This window comes from Humulus lupulus, chromosome 5 (assembly GCF_963169125.1).
Source record: "Humulus lupulus chromosome 5, drHumLupu1.1, whole genome shotgun sequence".
Lineage (NCBI taxonomy): Eukaryota > Viridiplantae > Streptophyta > Magnoliopsida > Rosales > Cannabaceae > Humulus > Humulus lupulus.
Genome location: NC_084797.1, coordinates 195,417,385 through 195,436,972, shown reverse-complemented (window position 1 = coordinate 195,436,972; position 19,588 = coordinate 195,417,385). Strand labels below are relative to the sequence as shown.

The 19,588-nt window shown below is 31.9% G+C and overlaps 2 protein-coding genes across 2 annotated transcripts; both read right to left on the bottom strand.

Annotated features, from left to right (window-relative positions):
* On the bottom strand, positions 1 to 12,451 carry LOC133778001 (regulator of nonsense transcripts 1 homolog). Its single transcript, XM_062217800.1, has 28 exons — positions 11,754 to 12,451; positions 10,577 to 10,828; positions 10,323 to 10,493; positions 10,139 to 10,189; positions 9,944 to 10,036; positions 9,715 to 9,810; positions 9,542 to 9,592; positions 9,334 to 9,452; positions 8,909 to 9,017; positions 8,176 to 8,298; positions 8,029 to 8,100; positions 6,963 to 7,034; positions 6,803 to 6,869; positions 6,195 to 6,337; positions 6,021 to 6,092; positions 5,819 to 5,947; positions 4,481 to 4,636; positions 4,227 to 4,340; positions 4,058 to 4,156; positions 3,544 to 3,621; positions 3,285 to 3,419; positions 2,876 to 2,950; positions 2,612 to 2,729; positions 2,044 to 2,417; positions 1,816 to 1,950; positions 1,332 to 1,466; positions 1,127 to 1,246; positions 1 to 883 (listed from the first exon to the last, which is right to left on the bottom strand). Exons 1-28 carry the CDS (start codon positions 12,273 to 12,275, stop codon positions 746 to 748), a joined length of 3,819 nt encoding a protein of 1,272 aa, XP_062073784.1. The 5' UTR covers positions 12,276 to 12,451; the 3' UTR covers positions 1 to 745.
* Positions 12,452 to 17,018: 4,567 nt separating this feature from the next.
* LOC133779823 (replication protein A 70 kDa DNA-binding subunit B-like) lies at positions 17,019 to 18,690 on the bottom strand. Its single transcript, XM_062219726.1, has 8 exons — positions 18,678 to 18,690; positions 18,356 to 18,452; positions 18,140 to 18,264; positions 17,983 to 18,061; positions 17,718 to 17,862; positions 17,486 to 17,637; positions 17,273 to 17,393; positions 17,019 to 17,186 (listed from the first exon to the last, which is right to left on the bottom strand). The coding sequence occupies exons 1-8, from the start codon at positions 18,688 to 18,690 to the stop codon at positions 17,019 to 17,021; spliced, it is 900 nt and encodes a 299-aa protein (XP_062075710.1).
* Between the last annotated feature and the right edge of the window lie 898 nt (positions 18,691 to 19,588).

Below are 19,588 nucleotides of genomic sequence, written 5' to 3'. Positions count from 1 at the left end.
TTTCGCAAGTAAAAATCTAAAGAACACAAATAGCGAATTGCGCTGAGAAGCTGGGTCACAATAATACAAGTTCGTAATATACCCCATGACACATTAAAACCAACCACACTTTCTATATACCACCAAGGGTTGTATTGCAAAGCCAAGTGCTTTTACTTAATTAACTCTCTTCTAAGGTATTGTAATGCTCTATGTAAGTATAGAGTATAAAATTACATGTCAAGAAGAGCAGAAAAGGGGTGTTTATAGGCGACCTTTCCCGGCATGCTGTACAAAAATTTTCTCAGTAAAACTGCTTTCTGTACGAAAAATTGGGTCTTCCCTGTAAGTCATCATGTTAAATAACCCTTGCCTGCCTATTTCCACTTGCCAAAGCCCTTTTCGCCAAAACCATGCCATGTAATGCACTCATCCTCTTGAGCATTTCTTTTATCTTTTCTCAACACAAAACTTTAAGCTTGTAATCGGGGTTATAATTTTCTCTCTCAGCCTCTGATGTGCCGCTTATGTTTGCTTAAAAACGATGCTCCGTCATTTTGCCCCCGTTGCACAAATCTTATTCCAAAAAACCCAGCAAGTGTATTTATATCCACTATACGGGTGACACATAGATAGATAACCAAACTGACCTCAATCGGCAATCCATTCTGCACTTTAGGGCATATTTGGGCACACAAGAGAGCACAACCAGAGTAGCTGAATGCAAAAGACTAACCCATCACATCAATTACTCCCTCCCTTCACTTCAACCATTGTAGTGGATTTTCTGATTTTGAGAGCTCTGACTCGGCTGAGGCTGCTGCTGCTGCTGTGGGGCCTGCAAGTTCAGTGGCTGTGTGTTGTAATGAGTGAAGGGTTGGGAGTAGAGTGAATTCATCAATCCCTGCAAACAAGTTTAGAAAGATGTTAATTGTTTGTATTGAAGACCAAAAAACTAGAGAGATTTCCATGGAAGTATGCCAAAATAAGCACAAACATGAGGCAGAGACTGCACATAGCACAACAGCTGTTTTATAAATTCAGTAGCATAAGATAAGGGAAAAAGGGGCAAAACTTGTCTACAAAATGGCAGCTAAATTTTACACACATAAATTCCATATTAAGAAGCATTGGTACAAATAAAAACCTGAGACTGAAGTTGATTAGCGTTGGCCACACCATAGTGACTCTGAGATGCATCATCTTGTGATGGATCATTAAAGCCAACTTGAGTAAATAAACCTTGTGATCCATGAGGCATGTAGTCCTGTGTAATAAAGAAATGAGTTAGCCAAAATGAAGAAAAACCAGGCTTCAATAACGACTGTACTGTGAGACAGAACTCAACCAACCTGAGACATGAAGTCATTTCCAGTACCAAAGCGAGAATAACCAGCCTGAGAATTCTGGTTCAGGAAGTTCCCTGGAAAGCCTCCTTGTGCTCCTTGTGTAACATAATCAACACCATATCCACCACTTTGTGAAGCCTGCAGAGCAGATTAATCAACAAAGTCAACAAACAACTTTCTTCAAGAGGAATGTGTAATAAGCAACTTTGATTTTTAAATGTGTGTATATTCATGTAAATCTTATATCCTCCTAAAAAAAAACTCAGCATCCAATAACAAGTTTGTGTATCATATATCCAAATCTTTGAAAATTAATCTGTACAAAATTAAACACTTTTCTAGATAGCAGACATGTAAATACTCCTGCTTTTTCGTCAAAACATGTAAAGCCAATCTGTCCAAAATTAAAGACTCTTTGATGACCAATATATACAACTGGACCGTGTGAATATATTTACAACATTAGTAAAGATCTCCAAATTCATACCTGGGTGGAGAAGTCAGTAACATTGTAAGGAACGTGTGATCCTTGACTTTTAAAGTCCTCACCCAAGAAATCCTGAGACATGCCAGCCATGGAGAACCCATCGCGAAAAGTTTGGCTTGGCCCTTGAACTGCCATCTGTTGCATAAAAGAACATACCATAAGGACACGAGAGAAGGTAGAGAAACAGGTTTAGAAAGTTGAAAGCAAAATAAAGGCAGCAGAGCAGACATTATTGACAAATCCTGGTTGAGATAACGGGCCACCCACAGATGGCTGACTATTTGGATTTTCCAAAGTAGGAAAGTTAAAAGTTGATCCAATATTTCCAAAAGATTGCTGGGTGGCTTGCTGATGTGGAAGATGACTGCCAATAGGAGCACCAGCATTTCCACGTCCAGCACCAAAACCTCGGCTTCCAGGTTGGGGGACATGAGGCACTGCTCCAACTGGTCCATGTACAGCTCCACGAGTTGGAATAGCATATGGTTGAGATGCAGGGCCACCAGGAAATGGAGGAAGGGGAACTCGAGACATTGGATACCCAGCCGGATGCAAGCCAGGTTTATGGGTTCCATTGGGTGGACTAGGAGGTATATAAGAACCTGCACTCAGCATAAAATTATCTTTACCTTAGTCAAATCCTTGAAATCCTAATCAAAATTATAAAATGAGCACACTGAAGCAAAATCTTGTTATGGGTTCTATATTAGAAATTGCCAACAGCCAACAGGTCATCATTCTAACTACATTCTAAAGGCATGCAACAAAAGTTCAACTTCAACATATATCAACATACCCCTTCCTCGAGCACTTCTTCTTTCAGCATTTTGGTTAGATGAGGACACAGATGAAAAACTGTCACTAGGCACAACTCCAGGACCACCACCAAAGAAGAGACGACGATCATTGTATATCTGTGTGGATATGGAAGAAACAATCATGGTATAATCTCATAGTTCACAAATGCCTTCAACGAATGAGAGAAGCATTCAACTACCCTCTCCTAAACAAAAATCAGTAGTTAAAGAATATTATGCCATGATGTGACTAAAACCCTTACCTTTTTTGGCTTTTGGAATTGGACCATACTCTGCTTCAGGTTATTTAGAGGCCCTTCAACCAAACACTCGTGTTCCTGATGGAAGATGAGAAGAAAAAGCTAATTAGTAAAAATGCTTAATAAGGAATAAAAAATTATCGTACACAATTTCAAGGTTAATCAATCTAATTTACTGAAGTAACATGCTCTATATAATATGAGAAGCCATATGATAAAATACACAAACTAGACCGTATTAGCAAAACATAGCAGCTACAGACATATCAGCACATCACCACTAACTTGGTGCCAGAAAAACACAAATAGTCTTTTCTTTTCTTCCTCAGCAGCACATCTTTTTCAAGTATATCACAAGAGTCCATTTTAAACAAACAAGTAGAATTTCACTGAAAGAAAATAGATATATTACCTTGTAGTGAGTCAATAAACTATTCCACAATGGCTGTTTACTTAAAACTTTCGGGTTTCCCAGAATCACAATACCATATCGAGCACGTGTTAAAGCAACATTCAGCCTCCGAGGATCATTGAGAAAACCAATGCCCTGAAGAGAAGGGTTCCAGCAGTCAGCCAATATTGTATAGTATTTATCTTTATGAAATGACAACCAAATATATGCTTACTGAAAGCATTTGTTACAAAATAAAGATAAGAGTACATTAACCAACCTGGTGTTCATTACTTCTAACACATGACAGAATGATGTAATCTTTTTCTCTTCCCTGAAATGAATCAACACTTGCAACCTGTAGGGAAAAAAACAATAATATTAATGTAAGAAAATCCAATATATTCAAGACATGATTAACATGCATCTTTTTTCTTCCAAAAACTAGCACTAAAAGATTTGAACTTGAAGGCAGAAAGAAAACACCAGTAAATAAATGAGTCACGATACATACACTCTTAAATTACACACTCCAATTACACACTATGATGCGTAATTAATCTCAACCATGAAAAATTTCAAGTAGGGACCACATTATCTTTAATTGTATGGTTGAGATTTAATACACATCATAGTGTGTAACTAGAGTGTAATTTGAGTGTGTGTGTGTGCATCATTACTCTAAATAAATTATTTAAAGATGAAACCAAACATCAAACATATCTATATAGGCTGAGGACAAGTATCCAGAAAAAAAAGGGGGCATCTGATAAACCTAAGCAAAACATTTTTACCTCAATTTCCTTGTAAAGTTGTTGTCTGAGAGCACCATTCCTCGACATATAGTTCACAATATATGCTCTTTGTCCCTCGTATGGTGTTATGACCCCTATCTGTAAAACATTAAAACATTACCAAAACATGAACAGCATGGTAAATGCAAAAGGAAAGTCCCAAATTTACCTGACTAGGAACTACACCACTTCTTAAGAAAGTGGTCACAATCTTTTCAACATTAGCAGCCTCAGTCCTGTTGAGATAAGATGTACCACTAGCACTTATCTCCTCTTGCCCCATCTGAAAAATAGCTTTCGTAAACTCATTGGTAGTATTGGACAAAGAAAATATAAGATGGCAAAATAACAGAAGAAAAACAAAGATGCAAATCTTTTCACACTCACTCAACCAAATCAAACAACTTGATGATGCCACTATACCTGTACATAAAAGAACATAGGACGATTGGGAACTGGCCAAGGGAAATCAATGCCCGAAGATTGCCTTTCATTGATAGTCACTCCATTTTGCAGTGTGCCTTCATAAAAGCTGTTAGAAGGAAACTCTGACAGAGAAGGATGCATGCGATATTGAACCTAAAACATAAGAGTACAGAATAGCGCATTAACTTTACAGCATTAATTAAAAAAGAAATCAACAGACTTAAGAAAAAAACAAATTGATCATATATATATACATATATGTATGTAAAACATAATTAGTTCATTAAGGGGCAAAATAGTAAAATAGTTTAAAAGAATTCCTTTCTCTGTTTTCTCAGAGATTGGAGTTATTTTTGTAACTCCATGTAATTCTTCTTTTGTGTTTCAAGTGTTTGATTTGCCAGTGACTATCTTCCAGTCACTCTCCATGTATATTTCTTCCATATTAATACAAGTTGTTTTGTTTCAAAAAAATAAATAAATAAAGGGGAATAATGGGAAATATAATGTAATTTCTGAAGGACAAACTGACTGTTCCACAGAGCACAATAAGTAAAGAAGAAAGTATGAGATGGTGAAGCCATCCATTTCAAAGGACAGATAAAACTGCCACTAGAGAAAGTGTATAACCAAAATCATAGAATGAAATGGAGTTTTGGAGGCGGTGGAAAAATGCCGTAAGGCTTAAGGTGTGACAGAGAGGCATAAGCTTCTCTGAGATGAGACACCGCCTTTCAGAGCACCTCGCAAAACTGAGGGAGGCATACACCACACACCCCCCTTTTTTTTAAAAAAAAGCCCATTAATTGTATTTAAATTATTAGGATTAGAAAAGCCATGCCCAAATTTCATCAAGCGAACTAAAAATAAGCTCCACCCTCTCAAAAAAAATAAAAAAAGAAAGAAAGGAAAAGGTAAAAAAAAAAAAAAAAAGAGGAAAGCAGCTTCCACTACTCAAGTTTGTTCTAGTATTGTAGAATCTAGCATTCTAGTTCTAGAAACTAAATTTTTATCTTTATTTTAGAGTTGGATAATTTATGTGACGTTTTATGTTATGTTTAAGACTTTTTGAGGCTTCTGCAAAAAACCTTGAGGCTTAAAAACGCTTTTTTAAACATTTGACCAGAATAATAATGTACTAAAGACAATGAGCATATTATTTTCTTCATTTGATCATAGATTCTGAAACAAGAAATAATGAACCTCGTGAATTGGAAATTCATAAAAAATTGCTGTAGAAGACAATACCAAAAGCAAACTAAAACATGCACAGCACATAGATATATGTACATTAACCAAATAAAAAAGAGAAAGCAGGATGAAAAGATCAAGTACCTGCAACCTAATTGGCTTCACTCCGAGTAGGACAAGCCGCTCAAATAGAGATTGTGCTAAGCCAGCACGAGCTGCTTTTTTGCACATAATAACTGGACCAAGCTGACAGTGATCACCAACCAGAACCACCTAATTTGAAAACAATTAGACAATTTGTTTAAAATCAAGCATAAATAATAATCTAAGATGTGTATAAGCATACCTGCTTTGCACCAAGAACTAAAGGAATAAGGCATTCAGGTTCCGTTGACTGAGTAGATTCATCAATAAGTACCTAAAAACAAGAATGGGATAGTTATGCACTGTTTTCTTTATAAGTCGTTTAGGATCTTTTAGTTCACTATCACCCAGCTATTCATGAATAATGGTATCCAACCTGGCGGAACCTAAAATTCGCTAATCGGGGATCTCCAGCTCCAACACAAGTACAACATATGACATCAGCACTCTGAGAAATCTCCCTCTCTGTTGCTCGCTTCAGAGCTTTATATTTTTTCTCATCACTGCTAGACAATTCTCCTGCAATTGTATGCAAACAAATAGCTCCATGTCAGACCAAAGTTAGCCATATTTCATTAAATTTCTTTCATAAAGCCACCCCTCCCAAACCCAAAAAAAAGGGTTCAATTTTAAATGAGAGAATGCAATTAAAAGGAAAATCCATGAATAAGATTCAAGACATATTAGCAACAGAACCAAAATTTCTATCCAGAATTTCCGTAAAAATAAGGGGTACCAGTCTTCCTCAAATTTAAAGAAATTAAATCTTTAAAAAGTAAGTCTCAAATGAATAAAGTACACATGCAAGATATTTCATAAAACAATCTTTTCAAATAGAAAGACAGATCTATTTTCATTTCATAATCACCAGTAAAATATCTCCAGCTTCACTGCCAAATTTTTTACAAAACAAATAACTTCTTCCTAAAATGAGATTAATCAATTATATATGGGTGTGATAAAGAGAGGGAAATAAAGAGAGACCTTGTTCATCTTTCAATTGCTGTAACTTGTGAAGTTCACTCTTTTCAGATGTGTCTAGATGACGAACCTGCAATAATTACAAGTGTTATGCATCACATGGAAGCAAAGAACCTATAAAGATAACACCACAAGCATTGATGAAGATTATAAGTCAGCAGACCTGGTAGTGTAGGGTTAAATGCTCGACAGGAGAACTAACAGCTTCCCTGGATTTAGCACAAAGCCTAACAACCTAAAATGCAAAAGAAAAAGAAAATGTAGCATTAAGAGAGCATACATCACTGAATATGAGGTAAAAGACACCAAGAAAGTCAATCAAAGCCCATTCACATGAGTTAATGGGCATAAATTATCCTGTTCCTATTTCAAGTTAAAATGGTTGATCATATTCGTGCAAACCATAAATTCTAAGCACCTTGAGCAAAAGCATGACCGTAGAATAATTTATGCTATTTAAAAAATATATTCTTAAATGAAAACACAATAAAATGAGGAAAGAAATATTTTTCCAAGAACAAAATTAAATAAATATATTATAATTCATTAACAATCTTGAGGCTAGAAATTGTGATCAAATTGGATTCTGTACTAAAAGTAAAATATTCCATAACAGAAAAGGTAATATTCACACTGACTCCAATCAATTTTGAATTAATATTACAATTTAATAGATCGCAGAAAAAGTCTAATAAAAAATAAATGTGATTTGTTTATAAGAAAACTCCAGCTGATGTCAATTAAAGAGTAGTCATGAATACATATATATCTATGTGTGTGTGTGTGTGTGTGTTTATAGGAAATTGCACAATTTCATTATGTGCCAAATCCATATCTAATGCCTAAAAGATCCAAGTAATTAAGCAGTATGCACATGAGACCAGGACAGATATATTGTTGATGATTCTTTAAAAGAAATATAGGACTTCAAAAATCTTCTTTAAATAAGAGATTTACTTATTTTTAATTCAAGGTGAAAAGTCAAAAAGACAATAACCGGTAAGACACAACAAGAGCAATCAACATAACAAGAGACCAGACCAAAAATAATTGTTAATAGTTCATTAAAAAATTCAATAGGACTTCAAAAAATTTCTTTAATCATGGGATATACTTTTAATTTGAGATTAATTGTCAAAAGGACATAACCAGTAAAACATAACATAAGAAATTAAAATATAATAACCTTTTACAGTAAATATAGAAAAATGAAAAGTTTTAACCTTTACCTTTAATCCTGTGGCACTTATCTTTTCAGCTAGTTGGTCTACAGCCACATTACTAGGGGCACAAACCAAAACCTGAAACAACAAATTAAAGTAAATGGCTTCAGATGTGTTAAATGCAGGAAAGAATTGATCATTTTAGAAACCTGCCTGTCCTTGGCCTTGTTTTGCCATGTGATACACAATCGCTGCCGAAGTAACAGTCTTTCCCGTACCAGGCGGACCTTGAATAAGACTTATAGGCTTCTGTAGTACACTTTTAACTGCAAAAACCTAAAAATGAAGGAATCTTAGATTGTTGGAATTAGAGAAAAGTGCATATTCCATATACATATACATTTCAAATACAAAGTGATACACAATACCCACAAAGCAAGCATATTGCATGTGAAAAGGAACACAAATATATCTAAAGAACATAAAATAACGTCACAACAAATCCAACAAGAACTCCAACTCGTGAAAAACAAATAAATAAATAAAAAAGAGGAGAAAAACTAGGAGCCAAAACTAGGAGCCAAAACACAAAAAAAAGTGTATATCCCTGAATATTAAACAAAGGGAGGCAAGATAATGACAAATATCTACTTTGGCCCTGCTTGGAGCTCTTGGACCAAATGTGATCACCTATTTTACTTATTCAATAAAGATAATAATGCAAGTTATGCATTGCACAAAAAAGACACATAAAAAATAATGTACTGACATAATTTTAAGTTTGTAGAAACAATTATTTTCTAATTTCAGCATTCTTAAACCATTTGACCAAGAGTAAGCAAGACCCGGCATCTCAAAATCAAATCAGAGTACAAGGTCATGGTCTGACAAATATACATATATCAAGGCTACAAACTTAGAATTCAGATATGATCAGGCAGCATACTTGAGATGCATTTAGCTCTGGAAGACCAGGTGCACCAAAACGACGAGGAAGAGTATTGCGAACCATCTGAACCTCTACTTCATGGCCTAACAAGTGATGGTAGATATACCTGCCCAATAGAAAACATTTATGAAATTCTGTACTTTCCTATCAATCAATAATCAAGCATTTGATATACACCAATGATCACCACCTTGGGCCCTGTAAAACACAACGGCAAATGCATACATAGGCAAAAACTGAAAACTTCTATAATATTTTCAAGAAATAATAGACAATTTGAAGATTTATGACTATATTTTCTATCAAAGTAAGCGTTGAAAGACTGGGCACATTTTCCCAGAACTTAATTTATAACAGTCAAGAAATAGATAGACAGCAAAAGTTTCTGCTCAGCAACCTCTGAAAAAAAAAAACAAACCTACCCACTGACACTGGTCTCATCCACTGCAAAAGTTTTCATTGCTCCTTGCATCCGATCAAAGCTAGTACTCTTCCAAACGAAGTCAACACTAAAACCATGGTTCAGGTCAACAGGCACACCCTGCAACAGTATCCACAAACATTAGTAAAATACCAACATAAATATATATAATTAAAAAAGAAAAAGACTAGTACAGCACTAAAAATCACCTGACTAGCTCGAAGTTCAAGTGCAACCTCCTCTTGTGCAGTTAACTTAATCTGAAAAATCAGGAAAGTAATATTTTATTGTTGTATATGAAATGAATTTCCCCGCAGTACATAGTGTACTAACATAAATCTACAGGTCCAGCACTGCTTCTTTATTGATAAAATATACATACCACATGTCCCACTGATTGCCATGCTGGATGAGCAGCATCTCCCGAATATCGCAATCGCAACTCATCTCCAGGTACAAGACGCAACTCATTGTCCTCCTACAACAACAGGTTATGAACTAATTTAAGTGAAATCATCACAATAACAAAAACACAAACGGTACAAGCATTGACATAATGTCTAGCATCAAATAAATTCTGCCTACTCATAAAAAACAAGATAGTAATGCACCTTTGGAAAAACAAAATAAGCAACGCGCTTTTTGTTCAGGCCAATATCCCATCGAATAGTGACATTATCCTTGCTTTGAGATTCTTTCATCATCTGTCACATAATAGGGAATATAGAACGTCACATGATATCAAATCAAAAAACACAACTTTAATAATAATTATAAAAAAAACAGAGACAAAGACAGATACATACTTTATCATAGTCAGCTTCGAGCTTAATAAGTGGTGCAAATACATTTTGATACTGCATAAGGAAAAAAACCACAAACAAAACGTTAAGCTATCAGCAACCAGCCTGATAAGATTAAAGAACATAAAAAGATTTTGACATAATGATTCAAATACAATACAAGCAAGGTGAGAAACTACAAGCTCACCTGGTAAGCATCTTCATATTTCAAGACTACAGGCTGAGGTTCATCATCCACGCCAGGTTTCTCAAGATCTTCAAGCGAAGCATCTGGATTTGTTTTCCAAAGTTCTTCTACCTTGTTTATTTGTTGAGCACTAATTTGGCGTGCTCTCAGCTGCTCTTGTTCAGACGGCACCTGCAAAGAACAATGACTTATAAGGGGAAGCAACATTAGATAATATAAAAACAATTGTGGAGCCAATGGAAAACAGTACTAACCTTAACAAGCCACTGCAAGAAACACCTATCATCAATCAAGGGACACCATTGGCTCAAGTCCCAGTTCATATCCTTCAACGCATTAACACTTAAGCAAGGTTCTCTACAAAGAAGAACAACCACACTCTCTGTCTTGGCTGAGATAAATCCAAGTAGAAACACATTGCGACAGCCACAGTTGTAACATTCAAGAATTGTTTCCCCTAGTGGACTATCTTTATGAAGGCAGACTTCCTTGTGCTTTGCTCGAACCTACACAAGGGACCGATAAACTTACTATTTCAAACATCAGATAAAGATCGTGCTATTTCAATGTTACTAGAAAATATAATCAGTTGAATACGCCACTACTGAACTGTTAATATGCATACAAGTAAACCCGTCAGTGTTTATAAGCTGGAGTATAGGCCCATTCAGAATACCACAATATGAAAATGTATTGACTAATAGATAACAAAAGCATAAACTAAAGTGAAACCCACATGACACAACCGAGAAATTCGATGACCCTGCATTTACTTCGGTATTATCTACAGATAAATTATAAGTTTATCAACCTATAATTGCTTGTCATTGCACTTGGGGGACCATAAAATACAAATTATAAACGAAACTCTTATGATAAATTCAGGTCAATAGGTGAGCTAGACCACCCATCACTAGGTGAATAGAATATAGTCAACTAAATCACTGAGATTCCTTCCTCTAAAGGTTTTGACACTAAACAGTGACTATTAATAAGGGGGAAAAAACTCCGGAAGCCTCATGAATGCCATGTCATCCAACCAACTTCAACATCGCGTTTAAGTTTTGCTTTTGCAAAATATTATGCAAATTTATGATGTCTACAACTATAACCTATGTGCCACAGCCCCAAATTCCAGCCAAAATATTCTAACTGAAAGCACTCTTAGCAAATATATTTAACAAAAAAAATAGCATTATACGACTAAATCATCAACTATTATATTTAAATGATCGTCCATTTCGTGTTATTTGGACCTTGAAAACTGGACCCCAATCGTAATTATCAAAACCAATTATGATCTTAAAAAAAACGTCCGAATTTCTCAGTCCTAAAATCTTAATCATCACTCTCACTTCTCAACCCAATTCGAACTAGTAAGTAATAAATCGAACACCAAAAACAAATTCCAGAAAACACAAAGCAACTCACCAGGTGATTCACAATATGCGAGCCAGACGTGTTCCCCCGGGAATTACAGAACCACTTACGACACGAAGGCACATTACATCTCACAACGCAAGCCGGGTTCGACACCCCACAATATCTACACGCGTGCTCTGTGAAATCCCCCTTGGCATAATCATAATTATCATCATCCCCAGTATCCTCAAAGTTAAGCCCACTCATCCCGGCCGCCAAAGCATCCACCACCTGATTATTCGAGCTACTACTTGCCCGGCCCTTAGCGGCACTCCCCGGGGCAGCCGAAACCGGCGAGGAATCGGACTGGTGATCGGACCCAGGACCAGCGGCTCCGCCCCCGACGCGGTCAGTGGTGTCAGCCAACGAATCGGAGGGCGTAGGCCACGCGACGGGGGACCGAATCGAGTCCCGAAACTCAGGGTAATCGAAGTCCTCCCCTTGCGTGTTAAACTCGAGGAATGTGTAGGCGTCGTTGCCCGCGTCGGGCTGCGAAGCCGTCTCGAACAGATTATTCTGCTGAGAATCCATTAACCAAAATTCCAAAATCCTAAAACTTTCTAGGGTTTTAGGATGTCGCGATGATGCAATAGGAAATTTCAAACAGAAAAAACATAAAGAAAGAAAAAAGAAGAGAAAAAGAGGGGGGTTAGGGTTAGGGTTTGAGGTAAAGGAAAGGAAAAAAGAAAAACGACGAAATGGGGAAGACGGGATTAAAAAAGGGAGTAAGAGTAAAGTTTGTTAGTATTTTGGGACGGTGCGTGGGGGGTATAAACGTCATCGAGGGCGAGAGTGCGTGACGTACTGGTACGTAGTACCAACCCAAACACAAACATAATATTTTGCGAGTCACACCGTGCGCTCACGCGCTACAATGATTGGGTACGAGTGCGAGGGCGAGGCACGCCTTTTGCGGGTCCCACTGGCACGTGTTAAAGGGCTGGTTACTTGGCGCGTGGGCGCGTGCAAGTCATGACTCAACAATGAAGTCGAACATCAATCCAAGGAAGGCCGGGAGTTTTTTTTCTTAAATTAAGGATTGATTTAATGTGGGTCCCCGTAATCAGATGTCAATTTCTATTTTATTTTTTTTTATACAAATGATTTCATATCCTTTTTACAAATAAATGATTGATTTCGTATTTACGCAATAAAAGCTATATAAAAAATTAGAAAAATAATTGCAGTCTGCTATAAATATTTAAAATATATTTTTTTAAACATTTTTTATTTTTTTAATGGGATTTATTATTTAGCAAATCTCAAGTTAATAGTTAAAGTATCGAAAATAAAATTAAAAAAATTTGTTGTACATGTAGTTTTATTTAATATTGTTATTATTCTTATAAAAAAAAATTTATAAAAAAAATTTATGTTTTGTGTAATAATTATTTTGGCCAATTATCTATTTGAATATTTTATTTTTAAAAATTAACTTTTAGACCTAATATTTTGTCAAAAGATTAAAAATAAGAATAGATAGATCAATTATTTGAACACTGTATTTTGGTCAATTATCTATTTTGACCATTTGTTTTAAAAAATTAACCTGTAGACCATGTATTTATTTAAAAGGTTAAAATTTCTTTATAAAAAATATATTATATATTTATATAATTTATGTTTTCTATAAATGTTCACACAATTTCTGTATGTCGATTGATTATCCATTGAGACACTTTATTTTTTAAAATTAACTTGTGGACATCAAGTTTTACCAAAAGGTTAAAAAGAAAAATAGATAGATCGATTATTTGAATATTATATTTTGACTGATTACCCGTTTTGACCTTTTATTTTTTAAAATTAACCTTTGCACCATATATTTATTCAAAAGGTTAAAAATTCTTTATAAAAAGTAAATTATATGTATTTATATAATTTATGTTTTTTATAAGGGTTTATACCATTTTGAACCTTCTATTTTAGCTAATTACCCATTTGGACCTTTTATTTTTTTAAATTATTTGTGGATATTTTATTTTGTCAAAAAAAGTTAAAAAAATATGAATATATAGATAGATTATTTGAACGACATGTATTTCAGTTGATAACCCATTTTGATAATTTATTGTTAAAAACTAACATTTGGACCACATGTTTTGTCAAAAAACAAAAATATAAATAGATAGATTACTATTAAAATAAAATACCACTCGTTTAGACCCTTTATTTTTTTTAAATTAACTTGTGGGCCTTGTATTTTGTCAAAAGGTTAAAAAATATGAATATATAGATAGATTATTTGAACCATGTGTATTTCAGTTGATTACCCGTTTTAATCATTTATTGTTAAAAAACTAACATTTGGACCCTATGTTTTATCAGAAGGCTAAAAATATAAACATATAGATTATTATTAAAATAAAAATGAGAAAAAAATAGAAAATAGATTGTGTTTTTCTAAAATTATTTAATAGCCATAAATTAAAAAAGTAAAATAAAAAATGATGCTTATTATATTTATATTTATAATTTAATTAAATAGTTATCGTAATTAAATATCTAATCAAATTTGAATTAAAATTAAGTAAAGATATATTATAAATTTTATAATTAGATATTTTATTTTTTTTCTTTAATTATTAATTAATGATCATAAATTTGAAGAAGAATAATTAAAAATGTAAAAAATAGAAAGAGTGATTTGGAGCAATTTTAGAGTGTCGCATCATCTCTTTGATGCTCATTTTTAATTAATTAATAATCATAAATTTGAAAAAGAAGAATTAAAAAATATAAAAAATGAGAAAAAAAATATAAAAAATAAAAAGAGTGATTTTGAACAATTTCAGAGTGTCACATCATTTTTTTATGCTCTTTTTTAATTAATTAATAATCATAAATTTGAAAAAGAATAATTAAAAAATATAAAAAAAATGAGAAAATAGAAAAAGTGCTTTTGAACAATTTTAGGGTGCCACATCAACTATTTGATACTCTCATTTATATAAATATATGAAAATTAATAATTAAAAAATATAAAAAATGAGAAAATAGAAAGAGTGCTTTTGAACAATTTCAGGGTGTCACATCAACTATTTGTTACTCTCGTTTATATAAATATATGAAAAAGAATAATTAAAAAATGTAAAAAATGATAAAATAGAAAGAGTGTTTTTGAGCAATTTTAAAGTGTCACAGCATCTCTTTGATGCTCTTTTTTAATTAATTAATAATCATAAATTTGAAAAATAATAATTAAAAAATATAAAAAAAAATAGAAAATAAAAAGAGTATTTTGAAACAATTTTATGGTGCAACATCACCTATTTGATGCTCTCATTTATATAAATATATAGATTATTAATTAATGGTCATAAATTTGAAAAAGAATAATTAAAAAATGTAAAAAATGAGAAAATAGAAATAGTATTTTTGAGAAATTTTAAAGTGTCATATCATCTCTTTGATACTCTTTTTTAATGAATTAATAAAAGGAAGAATTAAAAAATATAAAAATGAGAAAAAAATGTAAAAAAATAAAAATAGTGATTTGGAGCAATTTCAGAGTGTCATATCATTTTTTTATGCTCTTTTTTAATTAATTAATAATCATAAATTTGAAAAAGAATAATTAAAAAATATAAAAAAATGAGAAAATAGAAATAGTGCTTTTGAACAATTTCAGGGTGCCACATCAACTATTTGATACTCTTATTTATATAAATATATGAAAAATAATAATTAAAAAATGTAAAAAATGAGAAAATAGAAAGAGTGCTTTTGAACAATTTGAGGGTGCCACATCAACTATTTGATACTCTCGTTTATATAAATATATGAAAAAGAATAATTAAAAAATGTAAAAAATGATAAAATAGAAAGAGTGTTTTTGAGCAATTTTAGAGTGTCACAGCATCTCTTTGATGCTCTTTTTTAATTAATTAATAATCATAAATTTGAAAAATAATAATTAAAAAATGAGAAAAATAGAAAGAGTATTTTGAAACAATTTTATGGTGCCACATCACCTATTTGATGCTCTCATTTATATAAATATATAGATTACTAATTAATGGTCATAAATTTGAAAAAGAAGAATTAAAAAATGAGAAAATAGAAAGAGTGATTTTGAGAAATTTTAAAGTGTCATATCACCTCTTTGATACTCTTTTTTAATTAATTAATAATCATAAATTTGAAAAGGAATAATTAAAAAATATAAAAAATGAGAAAAAAATGTAAAAAAATAAAAAGAGTGATTTGGAGCAATTTCAGAGTGTTGCATCATTTTTTATGCTCTTTTTTAATTAACTAATAATCATAAATTTGAAAAGGAAGAATTAAAAAATATAAAAATGAGAAAAAAATGTAAAAAAATAAAAAGAGTGATTTGGAGCAATTTCAGAGTGTCACATCATTTTTTATGCTCTTTTTTAATTAATTAATAATCATAAATTTGAAAAAGAATAATTAAAAAATATAGAAAATGAGAAAATAGAAAGAGTGTTTTTGAACAATTTCAGGGTGCCACATCAACTATTTGATACTCTCATTTATATAAATATATGAAAAATAATAATTAAAAAATGTAAAAAATGAGAAAATAGAAAGGGTGCTTTTGAACAATTTCAGGGTGCCACGTCAACTATTTGATACTTTCGTTTATATAAATACTAGCAGAAAGCAACGTGCAATGCACGTTTGCTTAGTTGTATTAAGAAAATGTGTGAACTTAGTTTTATTTTATAGCTTTCGTATTAAATTTTATTATTTAATCAAGAGTAGGTAAGCATTTGGTACAGTATATTTTTGTGAAGTATCGTTTTGCTACCCTATATTTACATTTATAGTCATTTGATACTATGTATTTAATTGATATAATTTTACCAATTTAATAAAATTTCTCTCAATTATATGAGTTCCAAATATAAATTTAATTACTTAATTACATATAATTGATGACAGTTTGGTCATATTGATAAAAATTGTATTTATGAAATTTGAGTTTAGATACTAAATATCTATGATTTTGAAATAAATAGTACCATATGATTGATTATTGAAAAAAATGGTACCAAAATGATATTTTGTAAAAATACGGGTTCCAAATGAATAAATTTCCTATAATCAGTGTCATATATTTTAAAAGACAATATTTAATATAATGTATGACATAAAGATATTACTAAAAATATTGTTGGAATTCAAATAATAACATTGTAAATAAAAAAATAAAAATAAAATTGTATATAGTTTAATAAAGAATGTGATTTTGTCTGAATAAATAAATAATTAAAAAAAATGAAGAAATATATTTGTCTTTGTAGTTTAGGATGATGATTCATCCTTATTGTTATCTTGTTTGGCTTCAATTGAGAGAATAATGAAATGTTTGTATTTCACATTATTCATTTTTTCTTCATCTCCAGACAATTTGATTGTCCATTTTTTTCCTGCTAATTTATTTGCAACAATTTCAATGTGATGAGGAATTTCCTACAAGAACAATTTAGAGTTAATTTATATAAATTATGGTATTTTTCATATGTATTATTTTGAAATGTAGTAATATTTATTCTTACCTGTGTAGAATTTTCCATCAACTGGACTGCAGAACTACCAAATGTCTTTTCTACTACTTCTCCGAACATAACAGCATCGAGCTTTCTAGTATCATCTTCTAGTTGCACATATGCCCTAGCACTTAAAATTTATTTAAATATATTAGTTTTAATGTGAATATTAGTTTTATAAAATTTATAATTTATTTAGAAATTTAAATAAAATGTACTCACTGTGGTGTAGGGGTGCCTCGCTGTTTGCAGTTTGGATTTTCACAAACAATTATTTCGTTATACTTATGTCGTATTTTTCTATGGCATGTCGCACACGACATGTAATAGTACATTTGGGCAGAATCAATTATATTTATCCAAAAGTATTTTTTCTACATCAAATAAGAATATTTCTTTAGAAAGTTAATAATTGTACTTTGTTATTAAATTGAAATAAAAAAGTAATATTTACCTCCATAGATTGCAAAGCCTTCATTGCACGGGGAATATCACAAATTTTGACGGTTTTTTTAAGTCCAATAGATGATATAGTAGTAGATAGATGTGTCAACGACGTTTCAATGATACTTTTGATTTTCAGTGTATTATTATTCGCCCTTTAGAATAAAAAGGGAATAGTAATAAAAGTTAATAAATATAGGAAGATTGTATGAAAATAATATAACTAAATGTAAAGTAATTTGAGCAATATGTGTATTTTAATATGGGGGTATTACCATTGCTTCAATGCAGTTGCCTCTGGAATTTGAGGATTGATTGTAAAGGTACTTGATGAACGTGATGATAAGGACAATCCTGTGTTCAATTTGAGATTTATATTAATGAAAGTATATCAAAGATATAAGAATATATAAGTTATGTATTTGTAAGTACCTTTATATGTTCGAACAACTATTTGTGTTCCCAATATTATTGGGTATTCTTCAATAATTTTTGTTATTGTTTTGCATTCGTCTTGGACAAACCGACCCCACATAGTCAATTTTATTGGGTTGAAACTGACAAATTAGATTGAATAAAAAATGTTAGTGTACATTTTGTAAAGTAATATCAATACTAAATGTAATTGAAAGTATGTTTTTTTTTTACCTTTCATCAATAAGATATATCTCTTGGATTGTTTGTTGTTGAAATTTTGTGGTTATCTCTTTTGTTGATTCAATCTGGATTGCAACAGCTAAGAAATCTACATATTGAAATAAGAAAATGGTTATTTTGATGATAATCAATTTGTATAAGAATTAAATTTGAAATACCTATTCATTCAGCTGAGTCTTTGTAAGAGTGCAAGTCTGTAAATGGAACGATGTTATATTGTGGCGCCTCTATTTGATTGTCTTGTTCTTCTACATCTTCTATTAGTGTTCTTGAGTTGAGGGTCCAATCATATTCATATGATCCAATCTTGTACCTTGGGTTGGCATTTTTGACAAGTGTCTATTGGGCAAAACCCAAACTAATTAACTGAAGCCCAATAATCAAACCCTACCTCCCAAACCCTAGTATAAATATATATCTTTCTACCCCCACCCCATTTCATTTCTAAACTGTAGTGCACCAAAAAAAATTTTTAGATTATTTAAATTTTGTGATTTAATTGATTTAAATGTTAAGTGTGATGAATTGTTTTATTTAAGTGTTGTTATTTTATTTGGTTGATTATTTGTTTTATTTGATTGTTTATTATTTTATTTAATTGTTAGAATTGTTTGGTTAATTAATTTAATAAGTGAATAATTGTGTAACATGTTATTTTACTATTAGTGTTACATTTTAATTAAGTGTGACAATTGAGGTAATTATGTGAGCTATGGTGGAATGCACTAAGGTGCATGATAGATAGTAATGCACCCTAGTGATTTAGTGTGTGCTAGTGCATGGTAGCATGGTACACATGTGTAGATTTTCTACACACTTTATATTTCCTTATTTTAGATTTTATTTGAGTTAATTTATAAAAAAAAGAAAAAAAAGAAAAGGGAAATAGGGTGTTTGGGCGTGTGAACCTAGTGGGAAAGGAATTATTTCTTTTAAGTAATAAAAATCAAAAATTGAAGACAATAGTTATTTTGGGGATAGGCATGTGATCATTTTTATTCCTTTATATCTATTATTATAAAAGAAAATTAAGAGAAATTAAGAGAAAATAAAATGGAAAAAGGAAACTTACCATTTTGTGTTGGTGAGGCTTTATGAGAGAATAATGATAAAGGGGAAAGGAAAGAGGAGAAGAGCCATTTGCTCTTGTGGCTGCCGTGACCTAGAGAGAGAGAGAGAGAGAGAGAGAGAGTGGCGTGTAGAGAGAGAGAGAGGAAGAAAGAA

What these genes read in the sequence shown, in the direction of transcription:
- LOC133778001 (XM_062217800.1), bottom strand. Translation starts at nt 12,275, where the DNA reads ATGGATTCTCAGCAGAATAATCTGTTCGAGACGGCTTCGCAGCCCGAC. An exon ending in TCTTGCAGTGGCTTGTTAAG is followed by an intron (nt 10,494 to 10,576) that starts GTTAGTACTGTT and finishes TGTTCTTTGCAG; the next exon opens with GTGCCGTCTGAACAAGAGCA. An exon ending in ATTTAACCCTACACTACCAG is followed by an intron (nt 6,870 to 6,962) that starts GTCTGCTGACTT and finishes TAATTATTGCAG; the next exon opens with GTTCGTCATCTAGACACATC.
- LOC133779823 (XM_062219726.1), bottom strand. An exon ending in AGGCTTTGCAATCTATGGAG is followed by an intron (nt 17,638 to 17,717) that starts GTAAATATTACT and finishes TATTTGATGTAG; the next exon opens with AAAAAATACTTTTGGATAAA. An exon ending in CGAGGCACCCCTACACCACA is followed by an intron (nt 17,394 to 17,485) that starts GTGAGTACATTT and finishes ATAAATTTTAAG; the next exon opens with TGCTAGGGCATATGTGCAAC.